This window comes from Tauraco erythrolophus, chromosome 3, assembly GCF_009769465.1.
Source record: "Tauraco erythrolophus isolate bTauEry1 chromosome 3, bTauEry1.pri, whole genome shotgun sequence".
Taxonomy (NCBI): domain Eukaryota; kingdom Metazoa; phylum Chordata; class Aves; order Musophagiformes; family Musophagidae; genus Tauraco; species Tauraco erythrolophus.
Window position 1 is genome coordinate 20789315 of NC_141467.1, and position 19004 is coordinate 20808318.

A 19004-nucleotide genomic window follows, 5' to 3' on the forward strand; every position below is an offset into this window, starting at 1 on the left:
AAGGATAAATTTTAATCTACTGCTCTTGTAGACAGAGAACTGTAGTGAAGAATTCACTGAGTAAAACTAGCTTGTAGTCCATACTACACTGTCAAGGCACGCCAGCTCAATTTTTCGATCCCCACAACGGCAGTAGTGTGACACTCAACTCAACTCTCTTGCCCTCGGTAAGAATCCTGGCAGGATGCCCGTTTGAATCCAATTTTGTATTTCATATTGCAGCAGCTCAGAGATAAATTTTAGCCCTGCTGAATTAATGTTTTACATCCTGCACACTTCCCTGCACATCAGCAAGAGGACAAAAAAAGACAGGAAAGAGCTTGCATCTCCTTTGACTTCATGGAAATAGGGCGTTAAATGACTGAGAAATCAAAACAAGACTGGTCTGGGGGTGGGAGGACTGTGCTCCCCGTGAAACCTCTGCATGATGTAGAGTACTAGTGTGAAGGAACGGTAAATAGAATAAATCTTCACTGCATTTCTTAACAATTTTGAAATCCATAAGTAAGGAAATGCGTTATTTAAAATCAGTGACTCAGAGAGAGAGCCAGCTAGGCAAAATTACCTTTGTGCTACAATGTTTCAGCATCAGTTTCACTTTAAGCTTCTGGGAATCCCTCAGTGTTTTTACTGAACTTAACAAGTCAAGGTCATGTGCTTGTGTAAGACAAATGAAAACGAGCTGGTAAGTTTTCACTATGCAATTCAAGTCGAGGAGTTAGAGGGAGCGGGTTAGTAGAAAAATTTTCATTGCTATTGAAACAAACACCCTTAATAAGAAGGGATCATTGCATCAGGTCATATGGAATGTGAGAATGAGAAAGGATGTCAGTAAAGATAATTTTATGCTTGGAGTTAAGTTTGGTGTAGGCACAAGGCTAAAAGAGCACTGAGGTTATATATCAAAAGTCTCATGATGGTGGATGCTGAAAGTGTCTGTAGAGATGCTGTTAGACAGCAGAACCATTTAAGAATTACTGCGGCACCATGTGCAGTTCCTCAGTTAGTGGAGGAACCCATCCACTGTGCATCTGATCACTCCTTCAGTTGGAAGAGGTTTAAAAATGTGTATTTTTTTGCATTTGGATTTGGTGAACCCAGGGGTAGACACCTCTGAAATTAGATTAAGCATCAAATTATGCCACATACTTGGCCTGATCAAGAACAGCCGCAAAGTCACTTGTGATTGCACTTCTGGTTAAGATTTACCCCTGCCAGACACAGAGAAATAAAAGTTAACAAGGGTTGCTACAACTCTGCGGGTGTTTCCAAGTCTCTTCTTCCCTGAGGAGAAGGCTGCCTAGGTACTGCTTAAAGAATTTTGAGTAGAAGCATTAGCCAAGGATTTGATGAAAATGTAACAGGATTAATTATTGCCAGGCATTTAGAGGTTACTCCAGTGAACCCCTGGCTCTAGGGTTTGCCTGTCCCAGTATATTCAGAAAGAATGCTTTTTTGTCTCCCTCTGTAACTTATGTGTTCCCAGGAGGTACAGAGGAAAAGCATGAAGCATTGACATATTTTCCAGTTCTCCCCTTTATTATCAAATCCAGTAAGGACAAAGCATATCTAGCCTGACTGCATTTCAGATTAATTCAGATTAATTTTACCTGTATTTCCATTATCATGGAAAGCTGTTTATTATAACGACAGCAGTTGGGCTACTGGCTGCCACGAGATCGCATAAGCAACAGTAATCAGGTTCTGCCATGGTGTCCTGCTCTTCTAGGTCGGAGAGGGTTTTTTGAGCCTTGCTAGTGTAGAAATATTCTTGTGCTTCTCTTTGTGAAACATAGGGGGTTTCATAAAGAATGCGTGATTTCACAAGAAGCTTCTTAGTTATCAGTGCTCTGTGCACCCACTGCCTGGAAAAACCCATGTGCAATAATTTCATTGCAAGTTGACTTGTTGACTTCATGTCGTTGGATACCAAGAGAACCAGTCGAGCTATTTTTAAAAGGAAATGTTAGCCAATCCCATCAACACCACCTGCAAGAACTGGGAGAGAAGCTCAAGGTTCTCAAAACTTAGGCTAGGGTGCAGATGATTAGATTTTGTGCAAGAAGAAATTTACTTTGGAGATATTCTACCCATTCTCCTTTCTGTCTTCCTCCACTCCCACATCTTTACCAGTCATTTCCATTTATTTTAAACAGGTACATTAGATCAAAATCTAGAGGCGGAATTACTGATTTAGTGAAACCGTTGTCTTCTGCAGGTATCAGAGTATTGGAAAGTGCTGTCATAACTGGAAGTGCTTCAAAGTGTGTTTTGCAATAAATTTGCCATCCCTAGAGAAAGGAAATCACCATCACTATAAACAGTTTGTTTCCAGTTTGACTGAATAACTTTAATTTCAGCCTCATAAACCTGGTACAAAGAATAAGAATGGAAGGGAAAGAAAAACAGGTACAAATGAAAGGTTTCCTTACCAATATTATGGACTTTGTTTACAATGGATGTTTCCAGCAGTGGAAGCACCAAGTTTGTATTTAGGCTGGAGATCTGGTTACCCTCTATTTCTGGCTTCCAAGCAATTAAGACATGAGCTAATCTGGCAGCTCTGCACTTGCAGTTGCAGGCACTCACACCTAACAAACTCTGCTTTGTGTAGCCCGAACTGTGCTTTGCCTGGCCGGCAGCACGCTGGAGGGAACAGCTGCTTAATGACGGGCCTTTACCAGCCGTGCTCCCTGCTCCTGATACAACAGCTGATGAAAATCACAGACCTCAAATATGTTCTGCTTGGCTGCAGCTGGGCAAAGCCCTAGAACATAAGTAACAAGGCTGTGCTGAGCCACATGGGGAGATAAATGCTTTAAGAGTAGGCTAATGGGCAGCAGATAATTGCACAGTGTGCTGAGTACATGTAAAGGTAAGGCTGTGCTGTGCGTTCAGGGACAGCTGGGCAAGCTCCCACTTCCCAAGTCAGGCACAGAAGCCTTATTTGATGGTTATGTGTATTTTTTTGTAATCACGGTAGCTTTGAATTGTACTTTATAGATTGTCTTTTTTTTTTTTTTGACATAGTGCAGTACTGAGGAGGATGAAAGACCAAACTGCAATTATTTGCCTTTCTTCTTCCTAAGCTCAGCTTTATGACAAGTCAAGAATTTTGTGCGTTTGCTCAGCAGGCTCCTTACCTCTCCTGTCTGCAGTGAGAGAGGAAGAACATTTACCCAAGCTGAGTGAACAAATCCTGCAGACACTTGCTTCAGTCTGCTTTAGCCTTTCATCGTGTACAAGTAATGTTCATTAAGTGGCAGAAACTCAGTCTCTTTACATATTTTGCCTAGCAGACATATGTGAGGACACTTCCAGGGAGCTCTGAATGACTAGGGGCGCTCCACTGACAACAGAAGGGTTGCAGTTTGCAAGCTACACTTTCTTTGCTCTGCAGCTGGCTGCTCATGAATTTGGACTACACAGGGCGAGGGAGGGAGCAAGGGGCAGACACCAAAAGGTAGCCACCCTTAATTCTGACATTTTCATCTTTTAAGTAACAAACTTGCACTTTAGTCACATCAAAAGTGATTCAAGGAAAAGAAATATGTTTTTGCATGTCGTGGTTTTAGGCTAATCCAGCAACTAAAACTCACACAGTCTCTCCTTCTCCAGTAAAGTAGAGAGGAGAGAAAAAAAACCAAAGGGACTGAGGGTTGAGACAAGAACAGAGGGAGCACCCATCAGCCATGGTCCTGGGCAAAACAGACAGGGCTTTCTCAAAGCAAAACAGTTTATTAATGATTACTTAGAAGGACAAAGGGAAACAAAACCGATTACTCGAGAGGACAGAAAGAAACAAAACCAGATCTTAAAACCGACACCTTCCCTCCCACCTTTCCTTTTCCTCCCAGCTCTACCTCCTCCCCCCAGCAGCACAGGGGGCAGGGACTGGGGGGTGCAGGTCAGTTCATTCCGTGCTGTTACTGCTGCTTCTTTCTTAAAGGAGGAGTCCTTACACCCTTTTCCCCTGCTCCAATGGATCCCCTACCCACGAGGAAAAATCCACAAACTTCTCCAGCGTGAGTCCAGCCCACTGGAAACAATCCTTCCCCACAGATTGCTCCGGTGTGGGCTTTACCACAATCTCGAATACTCAGGGAGCTGTAGCCACTCGCTGCGGCGTGGGTCATCATGCAGACTCCAGATGCCTCTCTGCCTTGTCGTGCACCCCAACACGACCATCCTCAGGCTCAGGCATCTTCTCCCCACGGGCTGCGAGTGGGTCTCTGCTCCACCGAGGCCATCCTGGTTGCAGGGGGGCCGCCTGCCGTCTCACCACCAGCTGCAGGGGAAACTTGGCTGCGGCACACCTCCTCTCACTCCATCCTCACTGACCTGCTGTCGATGCGGCTGTTTCTCTCAGATCTCAGTCCTCTCCAGGTGAACTCAGCCCAGTGGGCACCCCGGGAGTGGGGTGCCCCCGAGTTCCCCAGCCGGCTCCACCGCCGCCATTCTCCGTGGGCAGCGCCCGCCCGACGAAGGCAGCCGCCCAGCCGGGAGCCAGGGAGCGGGGGCAGTGCCCTCCTCCCTTCTCTGCTCGATCCTGGGCAAAGCACCTTTTCCGGTTCCTTTGTCCCGACTTAAATAGGGCAATTCGCAGAGGCGCCCTATTGGCTCAACCCCGAGGGGGATGGCAGTCTGATCTGGTGGCCAGAACTAAGCCTAACCCGGTTCCAAAACCGGGGAGGTCACAGGGAGAAAAGCCCCTCTCCTGCCACCAGAACCACGCCCCCCTCCACATCAAACCATGACATTGCACAATGAGTGTCTTCCCTAACAGCCCCGTTGTCTGAAAACCTTTTGATCCCATCCTGCACATTGTCACTGAGGCTGAACTTCACTATCTTCTGCAATCAAACCAGCCTGGACATCTACCACTGAACTAAAAGTGTCTCAAAGGTTTGTTTCCTAAAGGGGTCAACTGCTGATTTAACAGAAAGTTCCCCTCATAGGACATCTATCTTGGGAAGCTTCCACTTACTTGTTACACCAAACTTCAAGATACCTGCTTGGGTGGACATACTCTAATGAAGTAACCCACCCCTCCCAGCTGACTACCAGTTTTGGCTGTGGCAAAATTAGTAACTCTAAACAATAGCAGCAGTAGGATAATCTGTAGAGCAGCCAAGAAGTGATAGGACGGTACATGTGATGATACTAAAGTATTTTGCTGAAGTATTGACAGCCTCGAATTTGATTGTTAGCTCTTGCAGAGTTTGCTGTATATAATTATTACATCCCTTGAATTCCATGTGGAAAGAGAATTGAGAGGAAATGCCAATTATTTGTCTTCCGAGTAGGAGGATATGGATCTTTCTTGATCACTAACAAAGAGTGGAAAGTGTACAGAAATAATAGAGCTGAAGCAATAAAAGTAAATTTTACCAATCTGGCCTCCAGGGTACTTTCCACAAGAGCCAAGATAGAAGAATAAACCACCTCACAATTCCTGAGAGAAAGAAGTCTTTGTAGGGTACTGCATCTTCAGTCAGTGGAAAGAAAAATGCTTTCCCTTTTGCTTTGAGCTAATGATACAGGTAGTGTTTCCGTGTCTCCTGGTACCTTAAGGACTTGAACCTACACAGTCTCTTCTGTGTGGTCCTTGTCCTTCACTGCTCTAAGCTTGGTGCCCAGGACCACACTCAGCACAGCTGAAATATAGGCAAGATTTCTGTGCAGTTAAAGTAGCTCAACAAATTCTACCGAACCTGTACAACTTAGAATTTGCAGATGCTTGGCCTGGTTTTGGTCTGGTTAAAGGCACTTTTTGATGGCCTCTGCCAAATTTCAGAAATTTTCACCAAATTCTGTATGCATTAAGGTTTTTTTAATGTGAAAAGTTTAAGGAAAAGGGTTAAAAATCTATAACCTCATTAATTTTCTTATTCTTGCAATTAGCAAAAGTATTTTTGCAAATACGTTAAAATATTTGTTGGGTTGGGTTTTTTTTTTTTTTTCCAATTTGAGTCTTTACCTAGACTGATTTTTTTTTTTCAAGAGAAAATAAGTGGACTTGCACTAGATACAAGACCTTGTAATTGGGAGTGTCAGGTAATCTTATGTGAAGAAGTACCCCTTAAGAGAACTACTTCCAATATATGAAACAATGAGAACTTAGAAATGCAAAAGAAACAAATATAACATCAAATTACTGAAAAACACTGTTCTACTGTACAGTAAGTTATATCTATGAAAAAGCCATTAACAGCAGAACAGGAAGGATGGCAATTGGAAGGCAGGTGGAGCTAAATAATTTCTTGCCATGAAGTGAAAATGTAAGTGAGTCGTTGTCAAGGACTAGATCTTTGGTGAAAGACAGCAGTGAGGAGAAGTGGTACAGAACAAAGAGCAAAAGAGCCTTCGGGGAAGGAAGGGGAAATGGGGGAAATGGAAATTTGGGCCAATTCTAGGAGCATGGCATTCGCTGGCAGGACAGGGAGTGTGTTTTAATGTGCAAGGCAGATGGCCATGGATCTTCAGATGACAGTTCTGGTTTCATGTCAAGGTTCAGGGTGAGGGTGGCCTCTCAGAGTGGTTGCCCAAGGAAAGTGTGGGATCTCCACCACAACATCTCCCAGATGTTCAGGCCAGGGCAGTGCTCTGATCTGGCCCCCAAAGGCTCCTTCCAGCCCAAACCTATCTGTGCACTTTGGAGCCTAGTGAGAAGGTGCGATCATGGAGAAAGTGGCGATCTCCATTTCAGGAGGAGAGAGCTGCGAGGAGTATGTCGGTGGAGACTGAGTTAATGCTGATAAAAGCAGTATGTCAGTGTTGTGAGAGATTGACAGGTATGGGAGCTGTGCAGATTAAATCTGCTGTGTTCATACAAACAAGTCTAATAACAGGCCTTCCAGAGATTTAATTTATAAACATGAGAAAATATGATTTTGTGAAATATGCAACTGATAGTAAATCAGCTTACTTTTTACTTTGGGGTTATAATGTGAGGAAGAGAACAAGAGTCTGTTTCTGTAAGTAATTAAAAACAAAAGAAGAAGCACTGCTGCAGATACTGTATCACTTGTGATTAAGGCAAATATTCTTTGTGTGTAGGTATATGATATGTATTTGTATCCTCCCTAGTGTTTTCTAGCACTTAAAAGTAATCAAAATAGAATTTAGTGAAGAAATTATAGGTATTCCACAGGGCAATTTGAAGAGACAGGGAGCCGACCTTCTCCTAGTTTTACATGTCTCAATTTATGTCTCAATTTTATTTGTCTGTACTCATAGACTTAGAAACAAAAATAGGTTTTGAGACAAAATGAGGCCCTGGCCTCCACGTGAAGAAGATCTGAAGACAAATAATCTCAGCCTGCAGTTAGCCATGCTTCTGTAATGTAATCACAAATCCTTCTCACCTTTGTGGATGAGCTACAGGGAAACCTGAATGAAAAGCTCACACATGGCTTTGAGAGCAAAGCATTGCGTTGCGAGTTTCACCTTAAGGACATTTTGGACAATTGATTAGCATCAGCCAGAGGATACCAGGGAAGCCATCATGCGAGGGAGTATCTCTGACACGTTGATTTTGCTTCTGTCCTGTGCCCCTACAAGCACTGCTTGCCTAAAAAAAAGACCAGGAAAAGTGAATGGTGTGGCCTTACTTCAGGGGGCCCATTTCTCCACAGCCTTCAGTGAAAATGGCAGTGGTTTAGGTCTCCTTCATACCGGTGTCAGCCATCCCCATTCAATAGAGGCTACCTGGGGAATACGTCCTGAAGGGCTTCCCACTGTCACGGCTCGTAGCTCTCTTGGCTTCGGGATCAATGTTCTCCACATCCTGCTGGGAGGTGGCCATCTGCAGCAACTGATTCGCCTCTTCGAGATTGCTCCCTGTCGTAAATATTCTGGCACTTTGTCAAATGTAGTTTTAAATAAGGCATGTTTTGGCTTCACTGAGTCTGGTTTCTCTCCCGTGATCCTGCACTGTTATCTTCTGCAGTCCCATGTGGGGTTTTTTTTGTATTATTCTCTGTCTTGTTGTGCTGGTTGTTGTGCGTGACTCTACTCACAGGCAGTAGGTGCTCAAGTGTAGTGTGCCATAGCTACTCTGCCAGCTCCCCACCATGTCCTCCTCTGCCTTCGTTCTTGCGGGGGGAAGGACTACCCATTTTCACTGACTTCACTGTTGCCACGGCTGCCCTAGTTATTTCTACACCTCATGGCTGTGCCTGTAAAAAGTGCTGTTCCCTGATGTATCTCGGGTCAAGTGAAAACCGTGAGTGCTCTAAAATTATGTTATTTTGCATTTAGAATCTTTATTTAAACTTCTCCTGGGACGCACTTTCATACAGGCTTGACATTGGAGAGTGAGTGGATAGTGTCAACAAGTGAAATGGAGAGCCTGGTCATGGTTACAGAGTAGCAGGCATTTCAGATAAGAATAGGAATCTTGCAAAAGTGTCCATTCTTGCTTTTTATTGCTGCTCAGGAAGGTGAATAGGGAAAAAATTGATTGCATTCTAGTCTTCATGGCTTGGTTTTTGTTTCATAGGGTGTGTGGACTTTCTTCTAGGCCATGTTCTCCTTAATTAAGCAGACAGAGTAAATTTGATTGACATTTTGGTATGCTAACATTTTTTTTTAAGATAAAGCCATGACACGTGACCTGCATTTCCAGTTTCTTTTGAATTAGGGAGCAGCAGGAGACAGAAGAGCTTCCTCTCTCATTCACAGGGCAGTCCTAATGCTCTTCCAAGGATGGCTTCCCCAGAGATAGGCCACATTCCACAAGAATGCCTAGGTGTCCCTCTCTCAGGGCAGGCGTCTTTTCTTCCTTCAGAATTGGGGTCAGGGCTGGAGTCTCTTGCTGGGGACTGGGATTATTTCAGTGGGTTGAACTGGTGGCAGCATCTGCAGTGCTGTGGACAGGAGGAGCCTGAGAGGGTGGCCAGCTGTTCTCTTACGGCCAGCTGTAGTAAGGAAGCAGGGGGAAATCGGGTATTTTAATAGTGGGCTAATAGGAATTGACCTCAGATGGCAGTTCAGTCATCTGACACGATTGCAACAGATGCTGACTCAAAATTAGAGATGCTGAATTAGGGTAAAAGCATTGCAAACCAAACCAAAACCAGAACAAAACAAGGCCCAAAACAATGAACACTCATCAGTTGTCATTTTCAAGCTACAAGGTCAGACTGCCTCTAACCTTTCAGGGCTATCTCTTCATGCGCTACATTTGGGCAATCTTCTTGCTCCAGAATAGCTGTGTGTGTGCTATTTTTATCCCATTTTCTCCCACTCTTTTGTCTACATCCATGGAATTCTTACACAGATCACCAGCCATTTCCCTCAAATTGCCTACCAGTGGCTCCTGCCTTTACGAGAAACCCAGCCAGAAGCAGAGATGCAGACGGGATAACGCTCGGGTAGCACCGACACGGTGGTCTGATGATGCTGTACCTACAGAGCATCGAGTCCATCAGGTGTCCTTCTGGCAGTGCAGCTCCTGCAGCAGTGACAGGAGGAGGCAGAATAGCCAGAGCCAGCTGGCACATTTGATACTGAAGATGTCAATGTGACAGGATTTAGTAAATGAAAACTCAGGTAACAATCATCAGGAGAGAGATTATTTGACACAGGAGAAAGATTGTCCCCTATGTCAGCTTGCCCTTTAGCTGGATACTTTGGCTCTCTTAGGGGAGAACAGGTAGGAATAAAGGCATAGGGGGAAGAGAAACATCTTACAAATGTTTGCTGAACCGAACATACATTTGACCACATTACTGCCAAATTGTACAGGTGTTTGATGTCACCCTTAGGTAGATAACTAGCTGGAACAGACTTGCAAACAGCTCATGCAGAATCCCAGCTTCAAACTGAAGAAGCCGTAGGAACATGCCAGCTTCCAGTAGGTCACAGTCAGCTTTTCCCGGATAAGCAAAATTGAGGACTGACAAGAATTACCATTTGTTGGATTTTTTTCGCTTTTATATGAAACACATGCACTGGTTACGTGTTGACTGCACAGTCAATAGTTAACTTCAAATGAAGTAGAAAATGTGCTGTTCTAGTTAGATATAGACTACTGAAACTCTATGGAGTAGGTAGGTAATAAACCATTTTTACATGCAGAAGAAAACATATACAATAGACATGGCATTCTCAGTGGATTTTTTTTATGCTTTTATGTGTCTAATCCAATACAAAGTAAAACATCAGTCATCCAGTAGTCTCTGGGAGGGGAGGAACATGTGAGAAATGGTAAAACTCTATAGAACTAGCTTAAGAGGTGGACTTTGAATTTTTGGCAGCAGAGGTGTGTAGCTGTAGATTGGAACCAGTCTGTTTCTGCCAACATTAGTGAACAGTGCTGAAAGCTCATGCAAAACAGAAGAAGCTAGACCCTTGACATTTTTCTCACAATTGTTGCTTTTTAAATCACAGCCTTTGCATGCAAAACTGTGTTGTATTCATCCATTATGCATGTCCTAGAAATTTGATAGAGGTCTCATATGTTCCTTCTAAGAGGATAAAGCCAGCTGCAGTACCCGATTTTAAAGATGTGGTTACTGGCTTGAAATGTCATTAAGTGTATTATTTGGTATTCCTTTGACTTGAATCTTTTGGATGAGAGTTTTAAAATGCTAGTCCTCTCTGATTTTAGTGAACGTTAGAGACAGCACACAATTATTATTAAAAAAGGGCTCAAGGTGTTGTTACTGGGTTCTCTAGTAATGATCTCATCTTTCTAGTGATAACATAATGATGTGTTACACAAGACTGCATAGAAGTAGCTGTAGATCTTAGTTTCTGCCTTTTTGAGAAGCGTTTTAGGAATATGCCTTACTTCAACTAACCTGTATGTACCTACCAGATCATGCTTAGCCTAGAAGTATTCTGTGGGTTTTTGTTACTTGTAAAAGAAGGATGAACAATGCCAGTGGCTTTGTTTTAATCACATTTGATGAATAGCAATTTACTGTGACATTTTCACCTGCTACCATAGTAGGTTAGCTGTTCATTAAAAACTCGGGAGAAGGTGCCATCACCAATAGTCTTTCTTCCAGCATCTGATTTCCTAGTTCTCTCTTCAAGTTTGGTGTGAATAAACTGGCTGAAAGTAGAATGACATCTGAAATATGTGTGATCAAGCTCGCTTCTCATACTAAGTATTGTCATTATTGTTATTACTACCTACTTCTGTGTGATTTCACTGACAAGCTACACGAATCTTTATAGAGCTATGCTCTATATTGCGTGTGAAACAAACATAGAACACAGATGCTACTTGATGAAGTTTTGTTATTGATTTTTCTTCACGCAAAAAGTGTACAAAATAGAGTCAGATAAAAAAATGGAGACCTTGCCCTGGTTTATATTTTTCTTCCTTTATGACAGATTTAATTGGAAATCTAACAGGAAATTAGACTGGAAGATTATCAACTGCATGGCTGGCATGCCATGAAAGATCGAGTGACTGTATCTTTCATATTACACTCCAAAGCAGCTTTATCAAGTGTCTGGGATTTCTCATGGATATCAAATATGACATCAGCAGCTTCAGTAGCAAAAATATTCTAAGGTACATGGGGTAGAAAAGCTACACAAATTCTCTTACAGTGTTTGGACGTTAAAGATGAGGGATCTTTTGCATTGTTATCTTAAAGTGACAAAGAAAAAAGAAAGCTACAGAAGCTAAACCATCTGTACAAAGCCCTATCAACTGTATATTTCCTAAGGATCTTTCCAAAGAAGCCTTTAGGAGGATTGGTTTTTCAGGGCTAGCCTCTGCCGTATCTCATCATGTCAGCCAACCATTCCACAGGAGTATAAATTAATGGCAACATACCTCTTATAAAAGTCCCTTTTGGATTTTGCCAGTTTACCTTACCTTACCTTACCTTACCTTACCTTACCTTACCTTACCTTACCTTACCTTACCTTACCTTACCTTACCAGTGTGTCTCTGGTGAAAATTACTCAAAAGTATCTATTTGGCTGTCATTTGTTCATACAAAAGAGATCAGAGTTCAGTCTGTACAACCAGAGAGGGAGAGAAAGAGGAGTGCTCAAGTCTTTCTGTCTGTCCTGCTTAGGTGGAAAACTTAGTTACCCCAAAGTCACATGGAGCTAGTTTCACTGGCTTGCTCGGCAAAGATTCATCTCTCTGCAGAGGGATCATAGTGCTGTGCCTCTTGACAGAACGCGGTTTCTTAAAGCCATGTTTATCCCAGGGACCTTGTTGGAAGTGGATTATCATCCTCCACAGACTCTGATATTGAGCAGTTGTCCAAATCAGGAAGGAAGCACTTGTGCTTGTGAAACTGCACTGGAAATAATTCAGCTGTTTACACGTGACGGGAAGATGGTTAGCTGTTTCTCTTTAAATTGAAGCTGGCAGAAATATTTCACTGTTGACAAAAGAAAAGAGAGGGGTAAAAAGCCGTGATTGAGGAACCCTATTTGGCATGATGTACTTGCCTGTTACTGGCAACAGTAGCAGGGAGATTCAGCATCTTTAGGAGATTTAAATGAAAATATTATAACTCTATACTCCTTGGTATCGATTACAACATCATCACAAGCATCATCACAAAAGACAGCTAAACTTGACTGTTCATTTCAGAGGCCACAGTCTTTTCCACAATGTTTGAGTACAGCTTTATGCACCTACTAGTGGTTTTGGCATCTGCAAATTAAATATAATTTGAACACTGCAATGCAATACATGGAATTACCTATACCCCAGGAAAGGTTGCATATAGAAGCTTCAGATATTCCATATCTGACATATGGTATTTTCAGGAAGGGACAAACTGGAGCAAGACATTTGAAAACATGTGGAGCCTCAGGTGTTCAGGTCAGAGCACATTGCAAGAGGGAGATTTGGCGGATATCAAGTTGTAGAAGTTGGTATTTTCTATAGCTTTTTGCTAAGTTGACAGTGCAGCTTTAGTTTCGAAAATTTAGCACATCTCACAGAAAGTAGAAAAGAACAGTAGGAAAAATGTTCGTTTCTGCTCTGAGGATGCAATTTCTTTTGAAGTCAATGGGCGTTGCTTGCTTATGTGGTCTTTGGAAGGGCAAAAAGAAGTCAAAAGATTGCAACAAAAAGACTATGCTTACATTTGAAATGGAAGACTTTCGCTACGCTTACCTGATGATACTCTGCCTGGTTTGTTCATTCAGGAAAAGCAATATCAGAACTTCTGTGTAAGTGGATAGACAGATTTGGAGGCTGAGTTGGCGAGATGTTCCTAGTTGGCCTTATTGCCATGGCCCTGGTAGCACACATCAGCTGTAACCCATAGGAACTAAATACTTGTGAAAACAAGTCATATTTCATCCTTCATGCTTTTTGGATTTAATCTTGTTTTAACAGTTTGCTGGATGTACCAGATGATTGATGCTGTCACACTGCAGATAAAATTTACAGTTCTGTCATTTTTATTCAATGTTTCAGAAGCATTTTGGTGCAAGCTGGAATCTGAATCAATCTTACCCATTTTTTTCTATGGTTCATCTTAGTTATAAAAATAATCCATCTAATTCTCAGTGATTCATTGGCAGACATTTCCTAAATACAGATCTAGAATGAATTAGTAGGTTAGTTGAACCTGAATATGTCTTGAAGTACATGTGCTGTATTTCTTTTTAAATACGCTACCAGGAGATATAAGTGAATATAGGATCAGAATCTTGTGAAATACGTGACAGGAGAACAGTTATGTTTAGTCACAAGCCTATTAGGCCTACTTTCTTAATAAATATCATAGGATAATATCACAACAATTACATGGGATGTAGCGAAAAGCTCATTATACTGAAAAAAAGTTTGAGCTCCCGAAATTTCAGCATGTGATAATGTCAGGGTTTTTACCTGTAAAGATGGCCTGCAAGGACTGTGCTTTTTTCAGTTCAGGCCTTGGGCCTCAAAGCAGCATTTAAATGGTCTTGGGTCATCCATGATTATTAGCAGGTCATAAAATTACTCTAAAAAGGAAAGAGACTGACTCCTGGTATAGCAGGAGTTCCATTCTATGCTTTAGAAATAGATATTTACCTCGTCCTCAAGCCTACTTGACTTGAATTTACTGTCCATATGAAATTATGAAGTCGCCTCTGTCAAAAGTCACAAGTTACTGCTGCTGAACCCAGACAAATAAGGTCCAGCTCGAGGTGAAAACAATGAGAGCTGAACTTGCTCGTCCCTTCAGAAATTGGCTGCAAAAGATTGGGTTTGGTACACTTCCAGGTGTGCTACATTATTTTCCCTTTCTGTGTTTCAACAGGCCTTGAACAGGGGCATCGCTGCTGTCAAGGAGGATGCCGTGGAAATGCTGGCCAGCTACGGGCTGGCGTACTCCTTGATGAAGTTCTTCACGGGTCCGATGAGTGACTTCAAAAACGTAGGTCTGGTGTTTGTGAACAGCAAGCGAGACAGGACCAAAGCGGTTTTGTGCATGGTTGTGGCTGGCGCTGTAGCTGCTGTATTTCATACCTTAATAGGTAAGGGCACTTCACGTCTAATAAATATGTCTTTTAATTTGCTTGCCTCGCCTGTTCTTCAAACTGATTAATCGGTAGCTTAAGATTTCATTTGTAAGTGCAATAGGAGATGCAAAGAGGTTAAATCTCTTGGGCTGGTATCATGCCCATCCATGCAGTTTTTATTACTTTTTAAACAGGTTGTTAAGTGGCAGATTCCACCCCCAGGGCTCTCCTGCCTGGCAGGAAAATGTACTGCTGATCTCTTTCAGTCAGGTGTGTGAGCAGAACTCTGGCAAAGTTGACAGGTTGCATGAAGCCAATAGCTCAGTCTCACGGTTGGGTAGTGACGATCAGCTGGCAGTATCTGCCCGAAGGAGTTTAGCAGGGCTCCAGGGTGTGCTTGGTAGGGCTGTTTGTCAGAACGTGGTGGTATTGTCGGTGTACTCCCTCCGTACCTATCCCTTCGCTACTTACCTCACTAAGCAAGTAGATGCCAGCATCCTCATTAAAATATCAGGTGTTACTCTTTACTAGCACTAGTAATCACCCACTTCTGTTGAAAGAGAAGTGGTTACTGAGAGCACTTTATGCCAAACCGAGACCAGCTCCCTGAGTATACTCTGAAGCAAAGAAAATACGCAAGCAGATATGAACTGAACATAAAAAGTAAGGCAGTCGCAGGATTTGCCAGTTTCTGAGAGCCTGGAGAAATGCGATATCAACACAAGCGTCGGCCGGCTCCACAACAATAAAAAGGCGTGTGACCTGGAAGACTTTAACTTCATCCTCTCCAAGAACTGCACCAGATTCCCTGCACCTTCTGGCTCATTCCGCAGAGCTGAAGCCTCTGGACCTCAGCATTGAGGAATAGGAGTCACTGAAGGAAGAAGCAGAGAGAGCGTTGCATTCAACAGGTACAATCTTAAAAGCTGGGAGCTCGAAAGGATGGGAGGAGGGAGGTAATGCAACTGCCTATGGAGATTGACAGGCCGTAGTGTTGAGTCAGATGACCAGCAGCAGAAAGTCATTCCATCACAAAAAGATAGGAGATGAGAGTCTGATGGCAATATCCAAAATTGCCACGAAATTACAGAGCGGCCTGGAAATGGGGCAACGTTCGTTATGGGGCTTTAGTATCTCAAGAGCAGCATGTGCTGCTGGTCAGCATATAGTTCTTGCCCAAGTAGGTACAAGAGCCATTTGATAAATACAAATGCCCCCTGCTCTTATCCTTTAACAGGCTACCGGTTATATGCACCAGCTTTACGTGCCTCCCAACCACTCCAGTTTGTTTGGCCACTGTGTCTGTTATTCTAGCACTGATACAACAGCCCCATGCTCTTTACCTTTGCTCTGTGTTATGGTCATAATAAATGTTTACAGTAACAGCTCACCAGCCATGGCAACTCAGTGTCAGAGACAAGCTGTTGCTGATTTTATAAGCTCAATCTATGCATTCCAGTTAATTTAATTCACCAGTATTGATTGGTCACTTCTTCAATATGTTTACAGTTGAGTCTGCTTTATTGAGTCAGTATTATAAACTTTGGGCCATTTATACGTTTGGCTCTCTTTTTTTTTTTTTTTTGCTTGGAATGTTTCTTCAGCCCCCAGAGCTGCTCTTCTAGTTGCTTGCTTGTTTTCCTGCCAGGGCTGGTCAAAGTTTTTGGCTTTGCCAGCTGGATAAAGAAATATTTTCTAGTCATCCAACATTTTATTTTAAGCTCTGATAGATTTTAAGAAAATGTAAAGTATAACTGTCAGATTTCCAGGTGAAAGATGTAGCTGGATTTTCCATGTGGCACTTCTTGTTGAAGGGAGGTGTTTGGGGCAGCCATTTGAAAAACGTGCCAGATAAGTTACTTGCCTTTGCCTGGAAATGGAGCCCTGCTGAGCTCAGAACCACTGAAATGCCCTCTGCAGATACTGGGAAAAAGAGAAAAATGGCGGCTGTACTTACCGTGCTTTAAAGTCCTGAATTAAAGGGCTTCACACAATCTTTCAGCTGCTTATGGTGGCAGACTGCAAAATATTTTTTAGTATTTTAACTTGTCTATGCCTGAAAATATGCAAAGGCCACAGCAGAGACTGGCAGAGAGCCCGAGAGAATGGAGTTAGTCAGATTCTAGCACCAGTTGCCTGGATGACGTTGCCAAGTTTTGCATTCCAAATTTCCTTTGAATATGTTTCAAATCCTGATTATTCTTCTCTGACCCACAGATGCACAACCTGCCTAGCAGGAGGAAGAGTCCAGTGGCAGACAGGCAAAAATACAGGTTACTGATGCTCGGCAGATGAAAAACAGAAACAAACAGTGCTCAGGAGACTAAATTTCTTCCACGTGCCATGTGTATGAGGCTAAGGAAGATGACATGACTGTCTGACATGACATGAAGCCCAGGAAGGAACAGGGAACAAAAAACCCAATGAAATAAGGAGGAGTACCGAAAGTCTGAAGGAAGAAAACAAGTGGTGGTAGAAACATAGTGACCACGATGAATCACCACGTTTCCAACTGTGATAGAAACTATTTGCAGTCTGCACACACAGCTCCTCACAAACAGCAGCCTCTACTTATTTAAAATATCAAAACAGATCATTTCACCCACCTGACTCATTCTTCATTGCTTCAGCACCATCTCCCCACTGCCGCTCTCCCACTGGGGCTATCTCAGTCCTCTGTGGGAGTGACTGGCTGAGCCAAACCACTCGAACTCACAGTTGCAAGCTCTGGCTCCCTAAGTCATCATCTCACCACATTCCCATGAACATCCACAAAGTCCTTGCCAGCAGTTCCTATCACTCCCCTGTACGCGTAGCAGTAAGAACCAAGAAACAAGTTGACTAGACCAAAGGGAATTGAAACCATATTCTCCTCCCACTCCTAATGCTGCGGCAGACCTTGGTCAGTACAGTATTCCTGCTTTTGCTGTTTCAGTTCCGATCTGGAAAGAGAAGATAGTATGCTGCCTTCCTTCCCTTGTGCTATTTTGGGGGCAGTTACTGCTACCGGTTAGGGTTTCCTGGTGGAAAGTTTGCTATGTAGCCAGGGTCTAAAGTGTCTCGTTATTGCAGAGATTGGCTTTTGGTGGGAATTTTAGACTGTAGGAGAAGGGATTCAAGATGCTAAGCCTGTCTGTGGGTATGTTTGACATCTTACTGAATTGCCAGCTTGACAGAGGAGAGAATTAATTTATATAACAATATGCTAACATAATGCATTTCATGGTGTTGCTGTTAAGCCCTCCATGCTAAATGGGTCCTTTTAACACCAGTGCCATGAAAGACATGCACATTTTCTTCAGCAATAAACCAGCACTTTTCAGTCATTCACTAGTTTACTCAAAAATAGTGTATGGAGAAAGCTTATTTCCTTTTGCATGTTAATATTACTTTCTACAGCTCTCTGAGGTTCTGGAAATGAAAAGTCAGAAATTACTTTGGGGAAGTATCCTCTTTGCTTAAGTAGACATCCTTAACAATTGCACACCACATCCAATTATTGTCTTTACCAGGAAAAAGAGGTTGGAACTCTAGTAACCAGGCAAACCCATAGCAGATTGGATGGTCCAGACGTGCGAGTGATTTGTTTTGTGGCAATTTGTTACTGACAGGCTAGCGGGCATGGGCCCCTCCCTGCCCAGATGGCACAGGGGAAAGCTTCTAGCAGTTGCTCGTAATTCCGCTGATTCATTTGAACTTTCCTCGTGCATGGTCACTGCATGCACATGAAAGATCTGCATGAGAAGCAAGACATAGGTGTAATCACACCACTTCTAATGTAACACTTCTAATGTAATTTTGTAGAGGCTAGGAGCTGCAGAGTGGCTTATGACAACCTGAGCTATTTTTTCCAGTCAGTCTTATTCCGACATGCCCGCTGTACTGGCTCATACTGAACATTTTGCCCTGGAAAAAGATGATAGCAAAGGAACACAAATCAAGATATAATCCAGACTTGCTTTTTATTTTCTTTCTAAAAAATGATAAAATGTTGTTCATTAAAAATATGTGCTGCTTCAGCATCTTCAGATGGCCATTGCTAAAGCAGTAACATGCTTCCTCAGCTGTCCCAACCCTTATTCCAGAACAGGGGCAGCTTCTTACCAGGAAGGTATTCAAGGCAAAGGAAGAAGGAAGAAAGCCTATGACCAAAGCATCTGTGGATTTTAGGATAGCAATGATTGCTTTTTAGTTAAAACAGGATAATTTCAAGACTTATGAGGTGTTGGCCTACCTAAAGACATTTCAGCAGTCAACAGTCATTGATAGATTTGGGAAAATCAACTAATGCAATTTTGGAACTGGATCTGAGCACACAAGATGACTGCAGTAATCAGTCTGCATTGAGATGCTCCTAAGCTGGTTTTTGTTGTTTTTTTAATTCATTTGTTACTGTGAGCAAAAACATCACAAAGCCTAAAACATTCTGGTCATCTGGGCTTTCACAAGGGGGACATAAAGCTTTTGCTTTTGCTTTAAGTCAGGCTAATCAAAGACGTAAAGAAATCTATGTATGTACCCTGTGCCATCTCCAAATGAAGATTTGCCATTCAACTACT

At 42.7% G+C, this 19004-nt stretch overlaps 1 protein-coding gene across 2 annotated transcripts in view; it reads left to right on the top strand.

Moving 5' to 3' along the window:
* ANKH (ANKH inorganic pyrophosphate transport regulator) overlaps positions 1–19004 on the top strand; it is a 102628-nt gene that overhangs the window by 45265 nt on the left and 38359 nt on the right. For both annotated transcript variants that reach the window (XM_086609039.1, XM_086609040.1), the window contains exon 2: positions 14244–14460. In XM_086609039.1, the coding sequence (XP_086465165.1) occupies positions 14244–14460 (217 nt within the window). The remainder of the gene's footprint in view (positions 1–14243; positions 14461–19004) is intronic.